General features: G+C 43.9%; 2 protein-coding genes across 3 annotated transcripts; one reads left to right on the top strand and one right to left on the bottom strand.

Annotated features, from left to right (window-relative positions):
* Nucleotides 1-943: 943 nt before the first annotated feature.
* Nucleotides 944-6,665, bottom strand: proza (protein Z, vitamin K-dependent plasma glycoprotein a). Its single transcript, XM_070923160.1, has 9 exons — nt 6,532-6,665; nt 4,848-4,986; nt 4,035-4,195; nt 3,871-3,895; nt 3,668-3,781; nt 3,444-3,578; nt 3,059-3,174; nt 2,810-2,927; nt 944-1,966 (listed from the first exon to the last, which is right to left on the bottom strand). Exons 2-9 carry the CDS (start codon nt 4,924-4,926, stop codon nt 1,431-1,433), a joined length of 1,284 nt encoding a protein of 427 aa, XP_070779261.1. The 5' UTR covers nt 4,927-4,986; nt 6,532-6,665; the 3' UTR covers nt 944-1,430.
* Nucleotides 6,666-12,726: 6,061 nt separating this feature from the next.
* gpr139 (G protein-coupled receptor 139) lies at nt 12,727-22,715 on the top strand. 2 transcript variants are annotated; one of them, XM_070923776.1, is made up of 3 exons: nt 12,727-12,883; nt 16,869-16,871; nt 21,736-22,715. In XM_070923776.1, the coding sequence occupies exons 1-3, from the start codon at nt 12,736-12,738 to the stop codon at nt 22,713-22,715; spliced, it is 1,131 nt and encodes a 376-aa protein (XP_070779877.1). In that variant the 5' UTR covers nt 12,727-12,735. The 2 variants fall into 2 exon arrangements, with proteins under 2 accessions (XP_070779877.1, XP_070779878.1); XM_070923777.1 differs by lacking the exon at nt 16,869-16,871 and having other exon boundaries at nt 12,730-12,883.
* The last annotated feature ends 421 nt before the right edge of the window (nt 22,716-23,136 follow it).

The following is a 23,136-nucleotide window of genomic DNA, read 5'->3' as shown; positions in this document are numbered from 1 at the left end:
CCGGTTCAGCCTCACAGAGACGCCAGCATGGCTGCAGACTCGTTTTCTCGACCTTTTGAAGCCTATACGTTTCATTTCTAGACTGTTGTTGTTGTTTTTATTGTCTGCTAATGTCTATGTTTTTGTGTCTGATGACCACCTCGGAAACACCCATCTCATACTTTTTAAATTCAGCAGCTGAGATGTAACCTTTTCTCGTCTCAGCTCGATCATCATGTAAGATCTAAAAATGTTCTGTTTTCTCGCACTGAACTTATCTTTATTTGTCTACAATAATCACCTCTTGAGATAACAGTGAGATCCAAAAGAAAATGTATAAATGAGCCTGCACATATCAGAAATTTGTCTCAGTGATCAAATTCAAATATCAACTCAGAGTTGTCTCACTTCTATTTAAAAAAGAGTCAAAAGAAGATCTACATATAAACTTCAGTTTCTCATTGATTTGTCACAGCTACATTTCAAATGCCCTCTAAACAAAAACACTATTTGTAGTGCAGATGCCCAGCTGGGCCTGCTGGTGGCGCTAGAGGGAGGGTCACAGGGTCACCAAAAAAGGTCTCATGCCAACATGCCAATGAGCACAGCAAAAGAACTCCTGCTTTTCTTGTGTTTCTACTGCTACTCTCAAACTGGTCAGGATAATTTGTCTTAGATTGATTGCTTTGATTCGCTCCATATTTCTCCTAAAGGGTGGGTTTGGAGAAACAGGTCAGAATACAGTAATCTCAAAATAAGAGAGCAGCAAAATTTTCCTCTGGGCACAATGGTGAATCTCAAGGGGCTTATCCTCAAATGTAACATTTTGAAATAAACTGTGACATCTACTTATAATAGCTAATGGTATTTCCAAATGTTCATATCTTGTTCAGATCAGATGTTCCTCAACATCTGCTGGAAACACGACTATATACTTCATCCAGAAACAATGACAGAAGTGGCATCAGGTGTGGTATTAGGTTTTATTACATTTATAGAGCTGTGATTACCTGGAGTGTTACAAGGTGCATGTCAACCTAGTACAGTAGTCGCTAAAAATAACATCACTTAAAAGCTTATTAAAAGGTATGTTCACGTCACAAAACACATGCTGAATAATTCACTGCATCTCTTGCTGCCTCTGACCCTCTGGTTCGTAGACACATAAAGTGCTTCTCTGTTCAAGTGAATAGAGAGCCACCTTGTGGATAAATGAGGAGGTCCTCAGAGAAAGGCAGGAAGCAATCACTTAGAGTGAGACTATATGGTTGTTAAGATAGTGTTTCCGTTAGAAGATGGGTATTATTAAAAGACACAAAGACAAAACGAGGTTGAGCTACAAATGCACAATGAAAGTGTTCTTCTGATTCCCTGTTATTAGTATTTATTCACTTGCATTATCCTGTATTTTCCACAACCAATGACCTCCGTGTTCTCCCTGATTACCCCACCTAACGTGAACCCATGAGCGGCCGCAGCCAGCCGAGGTAGCGCGACACTTTCTGGAAGATGTAGCCCTTAGTGCAGTCGGCCCCTGGCGGCCGGCTGACCACCCCAGTGAGGAAGAACACCTCCCTGTACAGGGTGAGCAGGGGACTCCCGGAGCTCATGGTGCAGTCGGCATTGGTCCGGGGAGTAGTGCAGCCCATTTTATTGGTCATCAGGTTGGGGTGAGTCTCCAGACACTGGGGCAGGGGGCTGTATGCCAGCTCGTTGAGGGTGAGCTGGCCCTGGAAAGAAGATGCCTGATTGGGTTCTTTCCAGCCGGTGACCGTGGCCGGTAACTCTCCAGACATCAGGATGCTCTCTGCAAAGTCTCTCTCTGGCAGACAGGCGGCAATCACGTCTTTCTTAAAAATGATGCGGTCGCGGAGCTCAATCACAGCCAGGTCATTTTCAGGGCGACCTTCCACATAGCGCGGGTGGACGTGCACTAATTTTACATGCACCGCCTGCTCTCCGCCTTCATAGTTGGTGCTGCGCTTGCCTGAGGAGTTGCAGGTAAGACAAGACACTCAGGATGATGGTGTTTCTCAAGCTCATGCACACATACTAACATGTAGAGCTGCAATGATTAGGCGATGAATCGATTGACAGAAAATTACTCGGCAGCTATTTTGATAATCAAATAATCGTTTTAGTAATTTTTTAATTTTATCTGTGATTTATGTGATAGTAAACTAAATATTTTTGGATTTTGGACGGTTGACAGGACAAAACAAGACATTTGAAGTCGTCAACTTGGGCTCTAAGAAATTATAACACTTTTTTCACTATTATCTGACACAACACCATTAATGGATTAATTGGGAAAATAATCAGCACATTAATCGAAAATGGAAATAATTGTTATATGCAGCACTACTGACATGTGGGTCCTAAACACTTAAAAATAACACTTCATTCACACATCATATGTCAGCAGAGAGACAATTTCTGTGCTGAAAATGGAAAATTTAGGCCGTTGCACACTCGCAGTTACATCAGCGTTTAAAACAGGTGGGCCATACCATCAGCTGCATGATGTCCATTGGCATTGAGAAAATTAAAAAGTCTTGAGTCTTTTATTCAATATAAAAGCCTTCATATAAAAAAACAAAACAATAAATGTTATTTCCTGGTCGTCTCCATCTGATGCCAAACATTAGCTTGTGTTATTACGTGCTTGGAAATTTATATGAGGATAATGGGTGTTATTTTGTATCATGTCATCTCCTAATTGTACGTGGAGTTGCCTGACAACGATTTTGCAGGTGTAAATGTTGCATCATTAAATGTTGTTGTTTATTTATTAGTAGTAAAGGTATGATTATGTGTTTTGTCTACTCACCGACAGCCACCTGGAAGACACTGTATTTGTTGGCACACTGAGCTGAAGTCAAGACCAGGTTCTCCTTCAGAATGACTCCGCTACAGAAACCTGTAGACTCTGAACTCTTCAGGAGAGCCTGCAAACAACACAGAGAAGCCCAATGACATGCAGCAATATGACTGTCGGAGGGACTTGCACTAAAAAAATGGTTTACTGTGACCTGTAATGTGTCACAGTGGGAGTGTGTGTGTGTGTGTGTGTTCCTACCTGCCAGGGACACTCTGAAGAAGTACAGGCAAGTCCTTCAAAGTTGCTGCGCATGTTGCTGGCCTGCCTGTCAGTCCACCGACTCAGACTGTTCACTTTACCACAGGGGAATCTGCCTGAGAGGACAACGTGAGATGGTTGTGATTACATTCTCTCATTAGATTATTTCTCCCTCTCTTTTTAAAGTCATCACATTTAGTCGTCCTTTTTTGCAGTCAAAAATAATGTCAACATGTTTTTTTAAATGTATTGTTAAGAGTTTTTTCTATTATTAAAAACGAAGAAAAAAACAGGAAATATCAGAAATGCTCCTTATGTGTATGAGCTGCAGTGTTGTGTCGAAGACTGTTTCCATGCCGTTACGTGTTTCCTCTTACAGACGTACCTACAGGCTCACACTGATTCCTGTCCGTGCTGCTGAGCCTCCATCCACGGGCGCAAGAGCACTCGTAGGACACGTAGCCTGGTTTGCAGAACTGGGAGCAGCCTGTGTTCTTTTCCAGGGTGCACAGAGTCACGTCTGCATCGTGGAAACAGAAGGGGAAGGTTGCAGCACTCGCACACCAAATGAGAACTGAATTAATGATGATGCCGACATCTCCTCCTCACCTTTTTCACAGTGGACCCCTGTGAAACCCGACTTGCAGACGCAGTCGTAGCCTCCCACGCTGTCCGAACACATGGCTCCATTCTTGCAGGGTTGCTCTGCACACTGGTCTCCGTCTAAACACAGACAGCAAGTCTATGAGAAGATGTAATGTACTACTAATGACTGTGCAGTGACAGAAAAAACCTTTTATTACAGCACTTACCGATGTAGACAGACCAGAAGATATCCTGCAAGAGAAAATATGCATGATAAGTGCACAACTGAAGCTGCACAATAGCTTTCGCTGTCATTTACACAGTGCAATCAGGAAATAGAGGCTGACTGAAATAGACAGAGCAAGCTCTAGAGTGAAATCCTGGAGCTCACCGTGCGGTACGAGTCCTGGAAGAAACTTCTGGCCTGCTCATAGGTGCACACTTTCTCCATGCAAACCTGCTCCAGGCTGGAAGTTGCAGCCGGGTTACTGCCGTCGACGTTCCTCTTCTGGCGGGCGATCACCTCGCTCGCCTGCTGCTTGTCCAGGAACACTGAAGGAACAGTTCACGTCTCAGCTGGTTCATCCACAACAGACTGAACTACAAACTTTGCCTACACAGATTCAGTTTCCTGCCAATAAAGAGGCTTGAACCTGTGCAGATCCTGCATGGTCAGCTTTTCAGAGTTTGTAAAATAGCAGCATTATTGACATTGTTTTTTTGTTTTGTTTGTGAGACTCAGATGTATTATTTATCGAGTAGTCGATCTGCAGAAAAATAATCTAATAATAAAATATTTTTAATTCTCTGGTTCCAGCTTCTCACATGCGAGTATTTGATGCTTTTTTTCTGTTTTATATAATCGTAAACTGGGTTTTGAACTGTTGGCAAAACAGTGAGATTTTATAAACTAAACAAAACCAAACAATCTAAAAAATAATCCGCAGATTAATTGATTATGAAAATAACGAGGTTGAGGGACTCTGCCTTGAAATTGGACGTGCAACCAATAAACAGAATTAAACTAACCCAAATATGCAGCATCTCCTGTTTGATAAAGCCGTCAAGCTCTTAAAAACACAGCATGCACTCAGCGCTTTCTGACATGTCATACTCAGCATGCTGCCATCTTGACCTCCTTTAACTCCTCATTTCTCTTCCCTCTGTCTAGCGCTCATCGTCAGAGCTCATCTGGCCCTCTCACCTGTCTGGTGGGTCTGAAAGGCCGCCACGGCCCCCGCCAGCAGACACAGCAGAGCGGCAGACGTCGTCAAGGAGCACATGGTGACACTGCAGCGCGATCTGAGTCGAGTTGTCGGGGCAGCAGGGATCAATGTGTACTCCTACAAACGAGATGAGCAGATTACAGACGGGATGACTGGAACAAAGGGATGCAGAGGGACATGAGGCTGAGAAAGAAGTCAGTGAAATGAAATGCGACCTGATACACACACACTCAAAAAGAATGAAAATGCTCGTAATCATGGAGGAGTGGGTCTATTAGTTCACTTCATGTGGTATCACATGGTTATTGCCTCTTTTTGGCAGCAGGCGGCTAACTGGTTTAGTTTGTCTCTGAGTGATCAGTTGGGGGCGCTCTCTGAACAGGATGCATTAGTCAATACCACTGTGCTACTTGAGAGGCTGTTTGTGTAAAGGACCCTATCAACATGTCTGATATCACTGGCCTCATTCTTTGCCTTTCTTAAACATAATTTCAAAATTATTTTGAAGAGGAATCACATTAGCTACTACAGATAGCTATGCAGTGAATTGTACATTTACAGCACATGTATACACACTATAGTTTTAGGAACGTACAGGGTTCATTTAAGTTTTCCTGGAATATCTCTGGCACTGCAGTAATATTCACAAATATGCTCTGATCTTTAGTAAACAGTAGATTTGAGGAGATCCTCATTCATGACTGCGTTCATCACTCAATAACACTGGAGAAAGACAAACAATCTGACAGGTTTTAACGTCAAACCAGCTAATCTTTAAACCACCTGTCACTTAAGGATTTCTTAAGGGATCATACAGGTGTTTTTGCATGTTTAAGCTAAATACCTTCTCTCTGCTTACAATTTACATTAGTGCCAGTCATTTCCCAAAGCATGCAGCCATGTTTCAGCTTTTGCACAAGTCTCCATCAATATGGTATTATTTGTTTAGTTGATGTCTTAAATATTTTCTTAATATAGCTTTTGCATGTATGATGAACACTTGGATAGATGTAACATGACTATGCAATTCGATAACAAAGATCAGTTTGATAATGATAATAAATAATGGTACGACAATCTATTAATATCTATTCTTGTATCTATTGTATCTTATTTTTATAAAAAAGGAAAAGTAATAGCGTGTTGTAAATGTGACCAAATCCTTATTACTATATTTTGTTTAATAATTAATGAGGGCCCAGTAAATGACCTCATCCTATCATCAGTGATGGTGCAGTTTTTCTGCAGCAGCTCATTGTTGCCATATTGCTGGGCCTCATAAACAATCTGTGTACACAATGTAAACAAACACTGAATGAATCTAATGTACGTTTTCAGCTCACATTATGTTTATGTGATATAAAACACAATGTACTCTACGCTTCCTGTGTGTGTAGCTTTCAGCAGCCTGATAGCATTATTAGCTCATCTGATGTTACAAAACAAAGAGGCAGCCAGAACAAATGTGACGCATCTTGTGTGCTGCAGTAATAACTGCTGCTGCGATGTTACATGTCCGAAGACACATTAAAACAAACAAACCAGTCACTGTTTGCAGGGCGGGTCACTTCCGCAGAGCAACACGGGTCTGAGTAACGGTACGAAACAACAACAACAATAACAACAACAGCAGCAGCAGCAGCAGAGACGCTCGGTACCTACCGCTCCGGACACAATCTAAGCTCCGTGACCGGCCTGGTTGTTCTCTTTCCCCGCTGGTCCTGAAACACACCGCCGCAGCCTCCCGCACGGATCTGGCCTATCGATCCAAAACAGCGGATGATGACCACATCCGAGCCTGCTCACCCCCCCCCCCCCCACTCCCCTACTCCCCTCTCAATGTTGTTACTGCCTGTTGTGAGTGTAACGACAAAGAGGAGCCATCAGGGGGCGCTGTAAGACAGAGCTGACAGTACAGTACAGGACAGTGTGTTGTCTCCTACACTTCCTCCTTCCTTACCAAGACCCTTCAAGGCAAGAAAGTTGAGCTTAAAGAGACAGAAAGTAAAGGTCATAAGTACAAACATCAAGCTCATAGACAACAAAAACTTCACAAGGTCACAAACTCATCCCAAAGAACATTTATGTGCTAAAGATGCTCAGTACAGAATACAAAATGTAAATATACATAAAATAGAGTCTAATAAACACATACAATTTTGAGGTACTTGTACTTTACATGAGTATTTCCATTTTATGCAAGTTTTTGCTTCTACTCCTCTACAAATATTCTATTTTTACTGTGTTACATTTATATGACAGCTTTAGTTACTAGTTGCTTCTCAGATTAAAAAAACAAAAATACAGAAAATAATGGATATATAAAATACAATTAACTGTTAAAGATTAAACCAGTGGTTGCTAACCTTTTTTTGCTTGAGACCTCTTAACAATAACGCAGTGTGTAGTCGGGGCTCCTGTGTGTCATGTTTCAGATGTCTATGAGTTTTCAACGTCTCAGGTGGTTTCACTTAAAAAATGGTTTGAGGCCCAAAGAAGTCAGACTATCCCAAATTTCACAAGGACAGATTTGATACTTAAGTAAAGGATCTGAGTACTTCTTCCTCCACTGTCCAAAGTACAAATGAAGGTGAAACATTAAATGTATTTTTTATATATTTTTTTATTGACAGCCCCAATTCAGTTTTTCCTAACCTTGGGATAAGGACTGCCAAAGGGGTCCCGAGATAAATCTTAGGGGTCACCAGGTGCAGTATATATATATACATATATATATACATATGTATATATATATATGTATATGATACATGATAAATGGATATTTTTCCTTTTCAGGCATCTAAAAATATTAATAAAACTATCTGAGTAGGAAATGTTTGTTTGTTTGAACTGCTCATGAACTACTCATGACTTACGTCCACGTAAAGGTCGTGACCTTTGATGAGAGGTCAAAAGGTATAAAGTGCTTCTTTATCTGTGGCATGGCTTTAGCATGTATGTGTTAATGTATTTGTGGAGAAATATATGAGAATGTGGCTGGAAAACCAGCGCTACATGATGCACCCAGGCATCCACACACACACACACACACACACACACACAAGTGCATTAAAAAAACAAACAAAAAGGATTTAAGACCTTCACTGCTATTTTCCTCAGCAGTGTGATCAGAATCAGGACCTCCTCTGATTTGCACACTTGATCAAACAAAATGGGACGCTATCTACTGTGATCAGCAGGAGAAGCCTCACTGCAAACAAACACCCGCCCGTCTAGACAACAGCAAACAGCCAACGACCAGATTGGGGCTCTACACAAATCAGCTAAAGCAGTTGAGCGCAATGAAGAGCATATCTTATATTTCATATCTACAATAAAAATAAAAGCTAGAAGACTTATAAAGCAGTTAGTTCACTCTGGAGGAGTTATGAGCCAGTATTTAGAGTTGTTGCATATTCAATGTCAAACTTTATGATTAGTGATTCTTGGTGGCAGGGATCAAACACACACACAATGATGGGAGCGGCTGAAACTGGGCCATCAAGGCTACGCTTTCCAAAACCAAAGTCCCTCCTCAGTGGCCTTATTTCAATGGGATTGTTTGTGAGAGCAATGTAATTTGCAGACAGGGCCGTGGGGCTTTTAGTCTCAGCTGCAGCCGTGTTAAATGTCTCCATTTCCCAAGTCTAATAACGGAGGTATTACAAGAGCCTGCTCGGACCAGCTGGTCCCCGGTGCTGGACAGGGGCAGGAGCTGGACTGCCCAGTCCAGGGAGACTCACCCAGGGGTGGGGAGAGCCTGCCCCGGCCTGCAGAGCTGCAGCTAGATGTGTAAATGATGAAGAACGTGGTAATTTCCCTAGTGACTGTGTGAAATCCAAAGTTGTTGTTGAGAAAATGCATGTGTTCATACATGTTCATGTTATATGTTGACTTTGTGCATGTGTGTGAGATCATGTACTGTATATGCTAGCAGTGGAAAGCTCTGCATATCTCCCCCAATCATCCATCCATCTTGTTCTCTCAGTTATGTTTTATTCAATATCCCCCTCTTGTATTGTCTCTCACCTTCTCTCTCTCTCTTGCTCTCTTTTCTTCCCTCTTCCTCTCATTATTCTTTGACTGCCGGCCCGAAATTGGAGGCGAGCAGGAAAAAAAGAGCAGCACAGCGCTCACGTGTGACCTCACTGACCCATTCCTCTTCAAATCCAGGCTCCAATCTTACAGGCACACTAAACAAACAGCTCCGCCATCACAGAATGCATCTATAATTGATGCGATCTGATACTTGACAATGTTTTTTCTGATGGATATAACAGGCTGGAGATGAAATCCCCGGGACTCCCTACATGTTGGAATCTCAATTATTCTCCTCGCATCTTACCTCCTCTGCTTTACATCACTTCTTTCTTAACCTGTTAGCCACCCCCACAGCTTGAATTGTAATGACGTTAGTGATCCCATGACTTTTCATGTAGAACCATCATCAGGTCAAATTTATGACCAAATACCAAAACTAATGACATTCCCATCAGCCTCAACTGTAGCATGCTAAAATGCTAAATTCAGATGGTGAACATGATAAAGATGATACCCCCTTAACATCAGCATGTTAGCCTTGTCATGGTTAGCATTTTAGCATGCTGAAGTTAGCATTTAGCTCAAAGCACAGCAGCCTCACAAAGCAGACATCACGTCCTCATCTCCTCGTTTTCTCGTATTTAAGGTCGAGATCAGCTTTAGTTCTGCTTGGTAACTAACCATAAATGTCAACGTGGCCCACATACAAATCGACAGACATTTCTGTAGCATCTAAAGAAAAAGCATGTGTTTGGTTTTGCACGTTTGTGCACGCCCGCATGAGATTCAGTTCGGTGAAGATGTGACAGTGTGAGGTCCCCAGACAATGTGTCTAATGATGATGTAATGGGTTAATAACACACACCGCAATAGCTCATAAACACACAAGCCCGCTCTAATGACCTGCACAGGCCTTGCTACCATTGACCTAATACACACATATAACTGCAGGAAGTAATGAGGTCAGGTGGTGTTATGGTCACACTACATAATGAACAACCGTCACCTGCCCTGCTTTGGTTTGCAGTGTAACACCACATTGTAGTTGCACATCAGAAATACCCTCACACATGTACAGTATCTGTTGTCCTACATTGAATCCGACTGCGAACAATAACCAACACACAACACAATCACGCCTATATCAAAGCGCTAGAAGATTGCGTGTAATCGAGTTTGTGTGACAAGGACCAATGATGATGTTGTATTAAGTACTGGAGAGCAGGCAGGCACTGCCCCTGTGGGGGTCTTTCACAGCTAGCTACTCTTGAAGAATCACCTTCCTCTGTCCCACATTTCTCCGTGATCAATTCACGTCAGCTGGCCATATTTTATTTAACACTTAATCGCGGCGCTCCCCTCCCCGTGTCCCCCGCAGATCATTTGTTCACATGTAGGAGAAAAGAATTAAGAGCACGTGATTGCTCCTTTCCACACTTCTCGCCTACCTCCACTCCGTCCCACTTTTTCTTTCACTTCCCTGCATCTGATTCAAGTGGCATTCAGCAGAAACAGGTCAGGCATTATTGGACAGTTTCTGCAATTAACTCTTCCTTTCATACGGTGCACCCCACCTGATGGGTGACGGAGGCTCAGTATGCCATAATTGAAGCTCCAAGCAGGTTTTAAGATGGTCCTGATCCTCTTTTGTGAACCCCTTTTTTCCACAAGCTCGGTGACTCATGAGTTCTTCCACAAAAAAACTCTTTCTTTCTCTCTTTCTTTGTGTAAAACCCTTTAATCTCGTCCGCCCTCGGGTCCTTGTCTCAGCCACATGCGCTGCCTTTTAAATGATATACTGTATCTCACTCAGACAGCAGAGCAGAGCAGAGAGTGGTTGTGTTTCCTCAGACCTGTGGAGAGGTTGCGTAGGCCTTGATTGTGCTGAAGAGGCAGAGAGAGAGCAGAGACACAGCTGACAGCTCTCTAAATGGACATGATGTTTCACTGTACTCGTGCCAAAGCTGCACTCATGTCTATTTTCTGCACATATAGCAATTCGTAAAAGCCCAAAGGAGTCTGTAAATCCTTAATAGTACAAATAATGAATACTATGCATCTGTAAGTCTGACTAAATACAGCAAAAAACAGAATATTCCTCATGAGCAGCAATGTAAAAATAGTAAAAGTCCTGTATTCAAAATCTTACTCAAGTAAAGAAAAATGACCCCTGTGAATGTTTTTTATTATTATTAAATATCAATTATTATGGTTGCATTAATGTATGAGCAGCATTTTCATGCTGTAGCTGGTGGAAGGGAAGCTAATTTTAGCTATATGTAAGCTAAATCATAAGCTGGCAAGTAATGGCGGCAACGCGGAGAGCGCAACACAAATCAGCTGCTCTGATTTGTGTGCAAGGTAGCACTAGATGGAAATACTCAAGTAAACTACAAGTACCTTAAAATCGTACTTAAGTATCTAAGTAAATGCACATAATTACATTCAACCATTGGACTTTTTTTTTCATTTTGTTTCATTTGCGAATTGGTCTGGCGATGCCAGGCTAGGATTTTTGACCGTTGGACAGACTAAACAAACAATTTTAAAACATTACTTTGAGCTTAGTCTTTTTTTTTCATTCTGTAGACCATCAAGAGCAAATGAATGAAGAGGTCCTCTCCATTATTGTATTCCCCCAAACGTTTTCTGCTGCATTTCCTTCACAGGAAGGGGAAAGCAATGTAGGCTACTGTAGCCAAAATATTTGGGGAATAAAAGTGTATTAATTAAACAGCTAAGATTGACAGAATAATGTATGAAGAAAATAACTGTCAGTTGCAGCCCTGATAAACCAGAGCCTGGAGTGTTTCTTAGGAAGGAACACTTGTGTGTTTTTCAGTGTCAGCCTTGTGCTCATTAGCACATTTTAGCAGGAGATTCAGACAGTTCACGCTGCATGGCAAATTAGATTGAGCAGCCAGTCCCAGCCCCCACTCCCATACACACACACACACACACACACACACACACACACACACACACACGTCCAATCACATGTATTCATACTGTATGTAAGATTTATGATATGCAAATGTTTGGATTCACATGCTCGTGCGTTCTTTGTGGATAAATGGTCAAAAGCAATCGTCAAGTTAGTGAATATGCACTTGCAGCAGAGACACTGTGCAATAAAGACACACATTGACAACATGACAAGGGCAAACACAACTTAACCCTCCATTTATCTTTTCTCATCTGTCACATCTGTCTCCTCATCAGTTTTATTGTCTCTTTGTGTTCGCTGCCCTCAAACAGGAACATGTTACCCCTCTTTCTCTCTCTGTGAGCATCCCTCAGCCTCCCGCCTGCCACCCTCCCTCTCCTTCTGCTCTATAGCATGCCCTTCCTCTCCATCTACCTTCCTCTCTCCTTCCTTCTTTCCCTCCCTCTCTCCTCCTCCTTCCTCCTCCTCCTCCTCCTCCCGCTGCGCTCTCAAATCGCTCTCATTCCCCCTCGCTCACACACTCAGGCAGCATCCTCCCCTCTCCACTTCTACCTTCACACTCACCTCTTCGCGCCTCCCTCTCTCTCCGCTCCTCTCGCCTCCTTCCTCTCCGTCACCTACTAACACATATCATCTCTGGCATCCCCCCCACCTCCATCTGTTGTCTCCACTCTCTCCTCTCCATCTCTTCCATTGCTCCCTCCTTCTCACACACTCAACCTTGCTGTCTCGCGCAAACTCACGCGTACACACACTCATGCTGATTGGCACCCAAGGACAGAGCACCCTCTCTCCCCAACCGGCGACCAGGCGGTTTGCTCGTGCGGACAGGCTTCTTGACACTGAGCTCAGCTGAGGAAGAGGACGAGGAAGAGGCCATGGAGCACAGCCACATCTTCCCTGTATTTTCCCCAAATGGGAGCACCTGGAGCCCGGGGCAGCATCCCTCTGAGGTTGCCCAGGGATGCCCTCTTGGACCACTGCCTGTCATCTACTACAGTGTCCTGCTCTGTCTCGGCCTGCCGGGTAAGAGAGTGTGTGTTTTTTACATGTGTGTGCACGTCTCATTCTGTGTTCATTTGTGATTAGAGCCTGCATCGGTGGGCTGCAGGAGTCATGCTTTGCATCTTGATTTGTTGTGCTCTTGTCTGCAGGTTTGAGTGAGTGCGTGTCGTGCACAGCTGCTCCAGAGTGTGACTCTTTGCACACACACTGTTGATTTGTCATTCTGACCTTGTGGCAATCACTTTTGCATGCGTATGTACTTTGCATGCATCCGTCTGTGCTTGTGTCTCCCTGGAGTTTGTTTGTTTCTTTAGTTGGAAATATTCAAGCATCATTTAAACAGCAGCTGTATGTGCAGAGCATCATGACATCTTTACACATGATTCTTGAAACTGAACCTTTTTTCTTCTATTAATCTGGAGTTATAGATATATGTGTGCCTGACGTTATGTGAGTGATGACTCAGGCTTGACCTCGGGGACAAGTGTGCGTTACATGGCTCCTTTTGACGACCTGAATGAATCCTTGTTGTGTCTTTACCATTGACTGATTAGTCTGTTCACGTTGTCAGACCCGTTTACTGCCTCTGTCCCACTGTGTGATCTATGAGCACTGACCTAGTCTCACACTAGGAGACAAAGTGGTGTATGCATATACACGTGTGTGTGTGCGTGTGTGTGTGTGTGTGCGTGTGTGTGTGCGTGTGTGTGTGTGTGTGTGCGTGTGTATGTGTGTGTGTGTGTGTGTGTATGACTGTGTGTGTGTGTGTGTATGTATGTGTGTGTGTGTGTGTGTGTGTGTGTATGTATGTGTGTGTGTGTGTGTGTGTGTGTGTGTGTGTGTGTGTGTGTGACTCAGAAAACCTGGAGGTCAGATGAAAGAGGAAAGGTGCTGATGCCTAATCAGAGATTGGGGTTCAGATGTTGAAAGCCCTCTGGACTGTCAGATACACATCCACTCTGCGTCAGCCCATCACCAAAATGCTGGACTCATTCTGTGGTCAATTAATATAAAAGATAATTCCAGGATTGTATTAAATATGCCATGATTTTAAAGTGAGATTTATTGAGAGATTTAACGCGAAATGAACTCACTGTTTATGTCTTTGATGAATACAACCAGTGGCTTGTATTGTCTCATAACATATCTCCTTAAGCTCTGTTCCCCTTTGATAAAGATCGAGTGAGATGCTATCAACAACCTAAGCTGTTCTGGTTCAAAACAAATCTACAATGCAAAGTGAAAAGCTTTTGTGTGCCAAGACTGCAGTTGCTCCACAGATTTGCCGTCTTGTAAAAGTACAAGTCTCTCTTTCTGATCAAATCTCGCCTAATTATTTTCTCCAGGATGGCAAATCAAGTCTCACACAAGCAATTCCCTCTGCTGCTACTTAAAGTTGATTTTGCGCGGCCCTCTGAAGTTTTATTTGATTCCCACTGCTGCTGACTCTCGTCTTTACAAATGTGATTGAAGCTGTTTGTTTAATCACCAAGCAACAATAACCTGAGAGTGTGTAATGCAATCTTACAATAGTTGTCTGAATTGATGGCAGAGTCGAGTGTGGCGGGGTCACATCAAGAGCACAGATTTGAGGGTGGAAAAGCAAGATGAAGGACAGTGATGAGAAAAGGGATTACACAAGTCAAGTGGCGGAAAATGATTGCTGTTTGACCTCGGGAAATGATGAACCGAAAGCTCGGGATGAACTGGGGGGGGGGGGGGGGGGGGGGGGGGGGGTTAGGGTACAATGAGGACAAGGACACACAGAAGAAGAAGAAGAGTGGAGTTAAGAGATAGAGAGATCAGAGCTGTAATAGAGAGAGAGAGATTAATAACAGCAGAGCCAGTGAAGTAGCACCTTTTGAGCCCAGAGTGGGGGAGCCACAGACGACGGAGCCGAGACGAATCGCCACACTTTTAATTAATCGCTAACTCGCTCTCTCTCCTTCTCTCTGCTCACCACACACACTGCTTGAGATAGAGCAGACGTGTGCTGGCATAGCAAATAGCACAATGAAGGAGTCGGCTCTTTGCCTCACTCTTTGACATGCAGGGACTCCAGGCCTGCTTCTTGTACAGTACAGTGTGTCTCGAAGCGCTCGCTGCCGAGACACAGTCGCCGTCTGGGAGGTTGATGAGCGATGGTGTGATATAAATGAAGCTGCTTTCATGAGTTGTTGTTTGAGTTGAGCATTTTTCTACACGATCACTTCTTTATGATGGTGTTTATAGACTTTTTACGCGCACACATACTTTTTAAATCCTGCCTGCTTAGCCTTGAAGTCCCTGTAAAGATGTCTTCATTTAAACAGTTTGCAAATGTGTTCATGTTGATAAAATGCCTGCGCTCCAAGATAGTGCAGCAGGGCACAAAGCCACTAAGAGGATTAAATTCAATTCTATTGTATTCTATTTGATAAGCAGACATTTATAATGATTATTTAATTAGTCATCAGGATCCCATAAAAGACAAGTTTTACCAAAACTGTTGATCAACACACCAGCAACACATTGTCTTACATAGATTGCTAAATTTACATTTCTATTAAACACACACCATTTCACATGTTACTTCAACCTCATTACTGTGTGCATGCAAAAGTTTTGTGTTGCTTTCAATTGCTCTGCAGTGCTGTGTCAAACTACAAGACATTTAAGCATCAATCTAGAGTTGAGGGATTTAGGATGGCAAGCCCATTTAATAAAAGTATTCAGATCATTTACTTCATTTTTTGATTCAATGTTTCATAAGATGATCATATATTTTGTGTGCAAATTTGTAATCTGCAAAGTAACCAGTAACTGTAGCTTGAAAGTAAAAGGCCTCTGAAATGTAGTGGAGTAGAGTTAGAAAGAAGAATAAAATGGAGACACTCAAGAACAAATACTTGTACTTATGTTAGTGAGTCACAAGCCTGTGCACACTTTCAAGCAAGGAAGTTGATTTTTGACCTTGGAGACACTGAGACAAGAAAAACAAGACCATCAGTTGACAAAGGAAATATGAATCTTTGTCAGTTGGGAGGAAGTAGAGCGACATCAGTCAGGTTTGATGCAAATTCTCTAATCCATAGTAGGAGTTGGGCGCATCGAGATAAACAGTTCATGGCGCTAATTCTCCAATCAGGTGCCATTAAACAACTGCATTAAACAAGGAGCCACAAAAACTTGACATGGGAGACGGCTGTTCATGCTCCTACGGACAGTCAATGTTTGTTTTAGCTATGACCTCAATCGTTCCCTGACCTAAACCAAGTGGTTGTTATTGTAACCATGACGACGAGTTATTTCAACCAAAACCACGATGTTTCCCCAACCATAACCAAGTTGTTTTTGTGCCCAAATGCAACCAAAACTTAACCATCAGATACCACTTTCACTTTTTCAAACGTTTCAAATGTTGATGTTTGTGTGTCTTTCTGGAGAGCAGTTACAAGAGTTACATGAGATTTTTTGACGGTTAACTTGGAGGACTTGTTTGAAACAGCATGTGCAACAAAATAATCGTCAATCAAACGTCTATTAACTAGCTTTTTCAGTGCTTACAACCGGTGAGTAAACCTCAGCTCAGGTTACTCTTCCTTGAAGCATCTCACAGTATGTGTGGCTGTTCGACAGTCAGCGGTGTGACTGGTGCGTTGGAAAACATCTCCTCCCACTCCCACTTATCCATCCACCCAAGGGGAAAAGGTCGTGGATGTTCGGCACTAACAGCCCTGTTCCACGTTGCAGTGTAGGCCAGGTGTCAACCACTACTTAATGAAGAGATGCGCCTCATTGATTTTCAGTTTGGACTATTGATCTGTCAATCCGCACCAGTGACCGGGCACCTGTGGTGGGAAGGGGGCTTGTTAATAGATGCTATCACTCTAACAGGGGTGTTTGAAATTAGGGGCTATAAACTGAACGAAGAGGAAAGGATGTGAAGGTTTGTGTTATAGCATGGACAGTCGGGGGGGGGGGGGGGGGGGGTGGATAGTGAACACATCAGTAAATCAAATGGAAGAAGGTTGAGATTTTGAGCTCTGGTTTGTCTCCAGTCTGCAGTTTGAGGAAGGAGAGGAAGGGAGAGGGAGCAGGAGAAGTGTTGAGCATGTTGGCTTGTTATGGGGGAGCCAGAGAGGGCGCGGGAGGACAGAGGAGGCAAGAGAGGAGGGAGGTGTTGTTTGAGGCATAAATCAGAGATGTTGTTGATGCAGTGACAGAGCTAACTTTGTTTGACCAGCTGACAACAAACCCAAATCCCTGCATGTTGCTTGGCTTTCTTTGGACACCAGTAATACATCAATGTGAGGGTGATTGTAGTGCTGTGATCCAGACATCTGTTTAATGTTTCATCTTCCTCCTCATCTTCCATCTATTTGCCCTCTTTCCCGTCTCTCCTCTACTTCTCTATCTCACTCTCACTAACTTTCACCTTTCATTTCAAACCTCATAAATAAAAAAAACCACTTGGAGAGCATCCAAGGGCACATTATAATTGCATTGTTTATGAACCCTTTAAACGTGATGAGCTGAGTTTGCCACATCGCAGACAGCAGCCTTGATGTAAGGACAGTCACCTCCACCAAACTTTGACTCACTGTGGCCTGTCTGTGAAATAAATGGCTGTAGAGGCGAGCAGTGGCAGAGCACTGCAGCAGCATCAATATCATTAGCAGCAAGTAGGGCCTCTTTCTCTAAACTTAAATGTCCTGTTTCAGTAGATCTCTTTCTCTCCTTTTCTCATATTGCAGTTTTATTTATTGCATCCTTCTTCTTCTCATGAGCTTCTTCTCCATTAACTCTCAGATCCCACATCAGGCTTATGCTCACAATAAACTGTGTTTGATCGATATTACGACATTTGCATGACATTACAAGTCCATTTTTTAATGCAAATTAGCAATAAGAAGGATTCTTTACGTCATGGCAACATCAGGGTTTTACTCTCCATTTTAAACAGAATTCAGGTTTTAAAACATGTCAGTAAAATCATATTTTTATCTTCTATGTATGGCTTTGTAGCAGGGATATGCTCCTGGTTTCTGTTCAGGGGGATTTAAGGAATCGCCCTGCTTTATGTCCGGTTTGACACTTAGAGAAGACAAAAGGGAAATGGTTGTCATCAGGAACAAAGTGCTTGTGACCTTTGAAGCAAGCTTTGATATTCACCCCCTCTCTGTCTCTCTTCCTTTCCTCCCACCTCCTTGCTGCTCTCCTCTATACAGCCCGTCTGAACACGTCCCTTTAGTGGGGGGATGAGTCAGCCTCGTTACACACCTCAGGGAGCGCGCTGTGCCTTCTCCTTTCCCGCTAAACAACGTCAATGGCCCTCGTTATATTAGAGGAGCAGCAGGGGGAGCGGAGACACAAAAGCACTCCCGCACAAATAGACAGAAGGGGTCACCCATGCAAACACACTCACACAAACACAAGCAAATCACACAGCAGCCCATTATCTGTCCTACAGGTCATTCTAATCCCCTCTCAGCAGGAGACACTTTTTTTTTCTCACTGCAAAGAGAAAAAGGAAAAGATGGGGGACGTTCTGCATGTGTCTCCGCCTGAGTGTCCGTGAGTCCAGGCATGACATGCACATGTCTCCATATGCAAGCATGGACGCCTCTGTGTATGTGTCTCTGTTCTGTGTGCGCATCCCTCCATCTCGTCTGTCCCCGTCCCCGCTGAGACCTGAGCCCTGCATGTGCCACCTCATACCAGCAGAGTGGCGAGCAGATCCATCCGGTTCCATCCGCTCCCCCCCTCCCTCTCTTCCTAGCCCCTGAGACAACATAAAGAGCAGGAGTCAATTGCAATGAATGGACAATCCAGTGCAAGCTGGCTTGAGCTAAATGGAAATGTCAAGCTCGCCACGGATCCCTTTTGTTTGTCTATAGAAGGCCCTGTCTCACCGGGGAGCCCAAACAGAATAATACCCAGTCAGTCAACGCCTCACTGTTTCCATTTCGTGTCAATCCTCTCTGTTCAGCTGGATGTGGAAAGAAAAAGAGGGAAAGTGAGAGAATCGACAATAGAGAAAGTGAGGCGATAAATTAAAGGTGAGGTACATTGTGCAGGATTTGTAATGGGTCTCCATCAGGAAATTTTAGAGCAGCTCAGAGCTTAGCAGCAAACATTTTTCCTGGTAGAAAAAACACAGACACTGATAATATGCCTCCTCTTAAACCAGGCTGCAGGTGTATGTGCAGTACACACTGACAGCTATATGGCAAATGACCCATACTAAGAGTCAGTATGACCAGACAAAGACAAAAGAGATGAGACAAGCAGCAGGTCAAACGAAGAAACAATAAAACAACATACAATTAAGTAGCTCAACAGATGAGCAGCAGATGAGAGAGTTGCACATGCAAGAAAACAGAAGGGCTGCAAGTAACAATCAATCATTTTCTTGATTAATAGTTCTTCTCTGGAAATTGTCAGAACATGAACTGTACCAATAATTGTTTCTCAAAGGCCAACATGATATCTTCAAATAGCTTATTTCGTCTGACTAATTCTTAAAAGAAACCCGAAGATATTCAGTTGATCAACTCTGAAATTTTAACAAGTGAATAATGTTTCACTTGTAACAGTGCTCGGATGGTATCGTGTAAATGATGTTTCTTTCATAAGCTCAAACCAATATACAGTGATACACGTCACCTTGGTCTCCTCTCAAACATGGTGACTTTAATATCTCTTTGAAATGACCCCATTATGACCCCACATCTGAATTTAGATTTGTTCTGTACACTTTGACTGAGCTAAAAAAGATATTCTTCAACCTGCAGTTATTACACTGAGGGTTATTAAAAACATGTTTATTGTGAAGATCCATATCCTTGAGTCCAAGGTTAACCTAACATTGAACGTATTCTGGATTAACTTGCTGTGATCGAGGACCAAACTGACAACCAGAAGAGAACAAACAGACAGAAAGTGGATGACCAGTCGCTGAAACCAAAGAATCAATAACACAGTCAAGATTCAACATGAAAGCAATTTAACTTGCCTGTGCAGAGGTTAGTGCAGTGTACAAGCGGGGGGGGGGGGGGGGCTGTGATGGTGGGGGGTGTGGTGTAATCCAGCAGCCCTACATGTACACATATATTGGCTTGTTGAGCCTTGTAAACTGCTTTGACATCTCATTCACGGTTATTGATAGATTGAATGTTAATGTATTGGTGCATCCTTAATGATCTGTGTGTGTGTGTGTGCGTGTCTTCTGCTGCACATCCTCCAGTCTGGCAAGGACATCTTTAGTCATTATCTGGAGCCGGCTTTGTAATATGTAATCAGCTGATAGTGGCTGAGGCTGTGAAGTGTGATGTACCAGACTCAAAGCTGCCATATTTAATCCAATCCCAGATCTATTACTGCAGAGGGGGACAGGACCACAGAACACACACACACACACACACACACACACACACACTTACACACTGTATGGACAGTGACGGCTGCTAAGTGCATTGATGTCTCACTGATGCTGCGATGCAAATCAATGTCAGAGGCATCTTCGTCTGAGGGAACAGATTGGACATGGCTTCGTGCTGCACCAGCTTGTTTCACTAAATGGGGTTGGTTAGCAACAGTTAAAGATGGATACATTATTGTGTGTATTTCATTGTTAGTTTTAGGTAATTGACCAAGTACAGCGTGAAATAGGAATCTTTGGATGAATTGGAAAAGTATTGATTTTCTCAAATAATGCCTCTGAATTTTACACCTCATGTCACACATGACATGTATTGAATGTTCTTAATGTGCGAGCGTTAGCACACTAGTGTCTCCCTTAACAAATAGAGGCTTTTTCAAGATTACTTTCATGAAATACCATGACAGGTCGGAGAAACAGGGAACAGTATAGGACAACAAAGAAAAGAGACGTATAATGAGCCTGTTCAATTCAATTGCCGAACTGCAGTTCCATGTGAGAGGCAGAAAGCTGTGCTCCTCCTGTCTGATGCAGGCGCACAGAGGTCATGCTTTGGTAAAAGCAACAGTGGGATAAATCACATCCAGGCCTCTGTGTCCACGTTCTTTTTAGTACAAAACGAGAGAGCAGCCTGTCCCCCTCCTGGGCTATTTAACTGTCCTGAGAAAGAAAGCGACAGAGTTGGAATAAATAAACAGAAGGTGGTGAGGGAAACATTTAATTTGGCATCATGGAAGAGAAGCTATGATGGTAAATAAATGTTGGGGATGAGGAGCAAAGATTGAAAAAGAGGGGCAGACTGGGAGAGATGGGGCGTCCTTGTGCTTTGTTTTAGGAGCTATATTGCCGGCGGCAAGCAGTAGTGAACTCAGCAGATTGCCAATGCTGTGATGCTGCACGTTGCCTTCCTGTTTTTGTTGAGGCTTTACTATTGCTAACAATTTGGCCAAAGGCAAAGGCAGGTGCTGCTGAAATTACACAGCAGGTGTAGATGAATGGGGGGAGGGGGGGCAATAAACAGGGGAAGGATTACAGAGTAGGGGAGCTGGTTGAACATGGTAAATACTGACTGACTGGGGATGATAACAGATTCGATTTTGCACACAGCAGACTGGAACTGAAAGAAAATGTGATGCTTGGTAGTTATGGTGGTGCTGTCGATGCCGCTGAACATTTTCCGCATAATTTAAATATTTTTTGTCCTAATCTTTGTGTTTGTATATTGTATTGTGTGTTTGTGTTAGTGCAGTTGTGTGTGTTGGCTGGGTGAGTGTTGCCCCTTTTCAATTGCCTGCCCACTAACACTCATTTTCTTTCTGTTTCCTTCCCTGCCCTAACCTGTGCCCATTTCTTTTCCAATCTCATCATACTTTTTTTCCTGTCCCATCATTTACCTATTTCCTCCTCCATCTACGTTCAATCACCTTCCTCCCCTCCATCCTCCTCCTAGCTAACATCCTGACCGTGGTCATCCTGTCCCAGCTGGTGCTGCGTCGTCAGAAGTCCTCCTACAACTATCTCCTGGCTCTGGCAGCCGCCGACATCCTGGTCCTGCTCCTCATTGTTTTTGTCGATTTCATATTGGAGGACTTTATCTTGGGCACGCCGCTGCCTCCGTCACTAAACAACGCAGTGCAGGTTCTGGAGTTCTCCTCCATCCACACGTCCATCTGGATCACCGTGCCTCTCACCATTGACCGTTACATCGCTGTTTGCCACCCGCTGCGCTACCATACGGTCTCTTACCCAGCCCGCACACGAAGGGTGATATTTGCCGTGTATATTGGGTGCTTGATCTCTGCAGCTCCTTATTACTGGTGGCCCGAGCTGTGGCACAGTCTGCCTGGGGTGGGCAGTGGTGGTGGAGGGGAGGGCAACAGGAGAACCGTGGCCCAGCATGTCCTGGTGTGGGCCCACTGCGCCACCGTCTACCTCCTCCCCTGCACTGTCTTCTTCTCCCTCAACGCCGTCATCGTTCGCAAGCTGCGCAGACGCCGCAGCTGTTTCCGCCTGCGTGGCTACTCTACCGGCAAGACCACCGCCATTCTCCTCGCCATCACCTCCATTTTCGCCGTCCTGTGGGCACCGCGTACCCTCATGATCCTCTACCACTTCTACTCCCCTCCTCCAGCCTCACAAGGTGCCGGCCGACTGCTCCACATGCTCACTGATCTGGCGAACATGCTAGCGTTGCTCAACACCGGCGTCAACTTCTTCCTCTACTGCTTCATCAGTAAGCGTTTCCGGGGCATGGCGGCCAACGTGCTGCGAGCCCTGGTCCACTGCCGGAAGCAGCCGCCGCCGTTCTACGCCAGCCACAACTTCTCCATCACAAGCAGCCCCTGGATCTCACCAGCCAACTCCCACTGCATCAAGATGTTGGTGTACCAGTATGACAAAAATGGAAAGCCCATTTGTATTTCCTCTTGAGTCCTCAGCCGCCCCCACCCTCAATCGTTGGGGAGGATATTCAGGCTTTGTCTCCTTGGTGACCATTTTTGCCCGCATGGGACTCTTTGAGGCTTGGAAATGTCAACACGCCCAGAGAGCACAGAGGTGACAGTTTAGCTAGCTTTGAGCGATAACAAAGTGGCAGGCTAGCAAGGTGGAAAAGCAAACAGCAGGTATTCACAGTATTCACAAAGCAGCGAGCAGCATGTTGTTTCCTCCATGCAAAAAAAAATAAAGCCACTGTAAGTGACTGCTTGAGTGACTCCAGACTCACAGACTGATGAAGGGATATCACCACCATCTATCACTGACGTTTATGAGCCACCGTTTGCGACAGCGCTAACGTATAAACTGGCAACTAGATGAATCCTTGATGAAGCATCAAATGCCTGGTGACATT

Source organism: Enoplosus armatus, chromosome 17 (assembly GCF_043641665.1).
Source record: "Enoplosus armatus isolate fEnoArm2 chromosome 17, fEnoArm2.hap1, whole genome shotgun sequence".
In the NCBI taxonomy this organism is placed as follows: Eukaryota; Metazoa; Chordata; class Actinopteri; order Centrarchiformes; family Enoplosidae; genus Enoplosus; species Enoplosus armatus.
Note: the sequence above shows the minus strand (reverse complement) of the source record. Positions and strands in the feature narration are given on the sequence as shown.

What these genes read in the sequence shown, in the direction of transcription:
- proza (XM_070923160.1), bottom strand. Translation starts at nt 4,926, where the DNA reads ATGTGCTCCTTGACGACGTCTGCCGCTCTGCTGTGTCTGCTGGCGGGG. An exon ending in CTTCTGGTCTGTCTACATCG is followed by an intron (nt 3,782 to 3,870) that starts GTAAGTGCTGTA and finishes GTCTGTGTTTAG; the next exon opens with ACGGAGACCAGTGTGCAGAG. An exon ending in CTTCAGAGTGTCCCTGGCAG is followed by an intron (nt 2,928 to 3,058) that starts GTAGGAACACAC and finishes TGTTGTTTGCAG; the next exon opens with GCTCTCCTGAAGAGTTCAGA.
- gpr139 (XM_070923776.1), top strand. Translation starts at nt 12,736, where the DNA reads ATGGAGCACAGCCACATCTTCCCTGTATTTTCCCCAAATGGGAGCACC.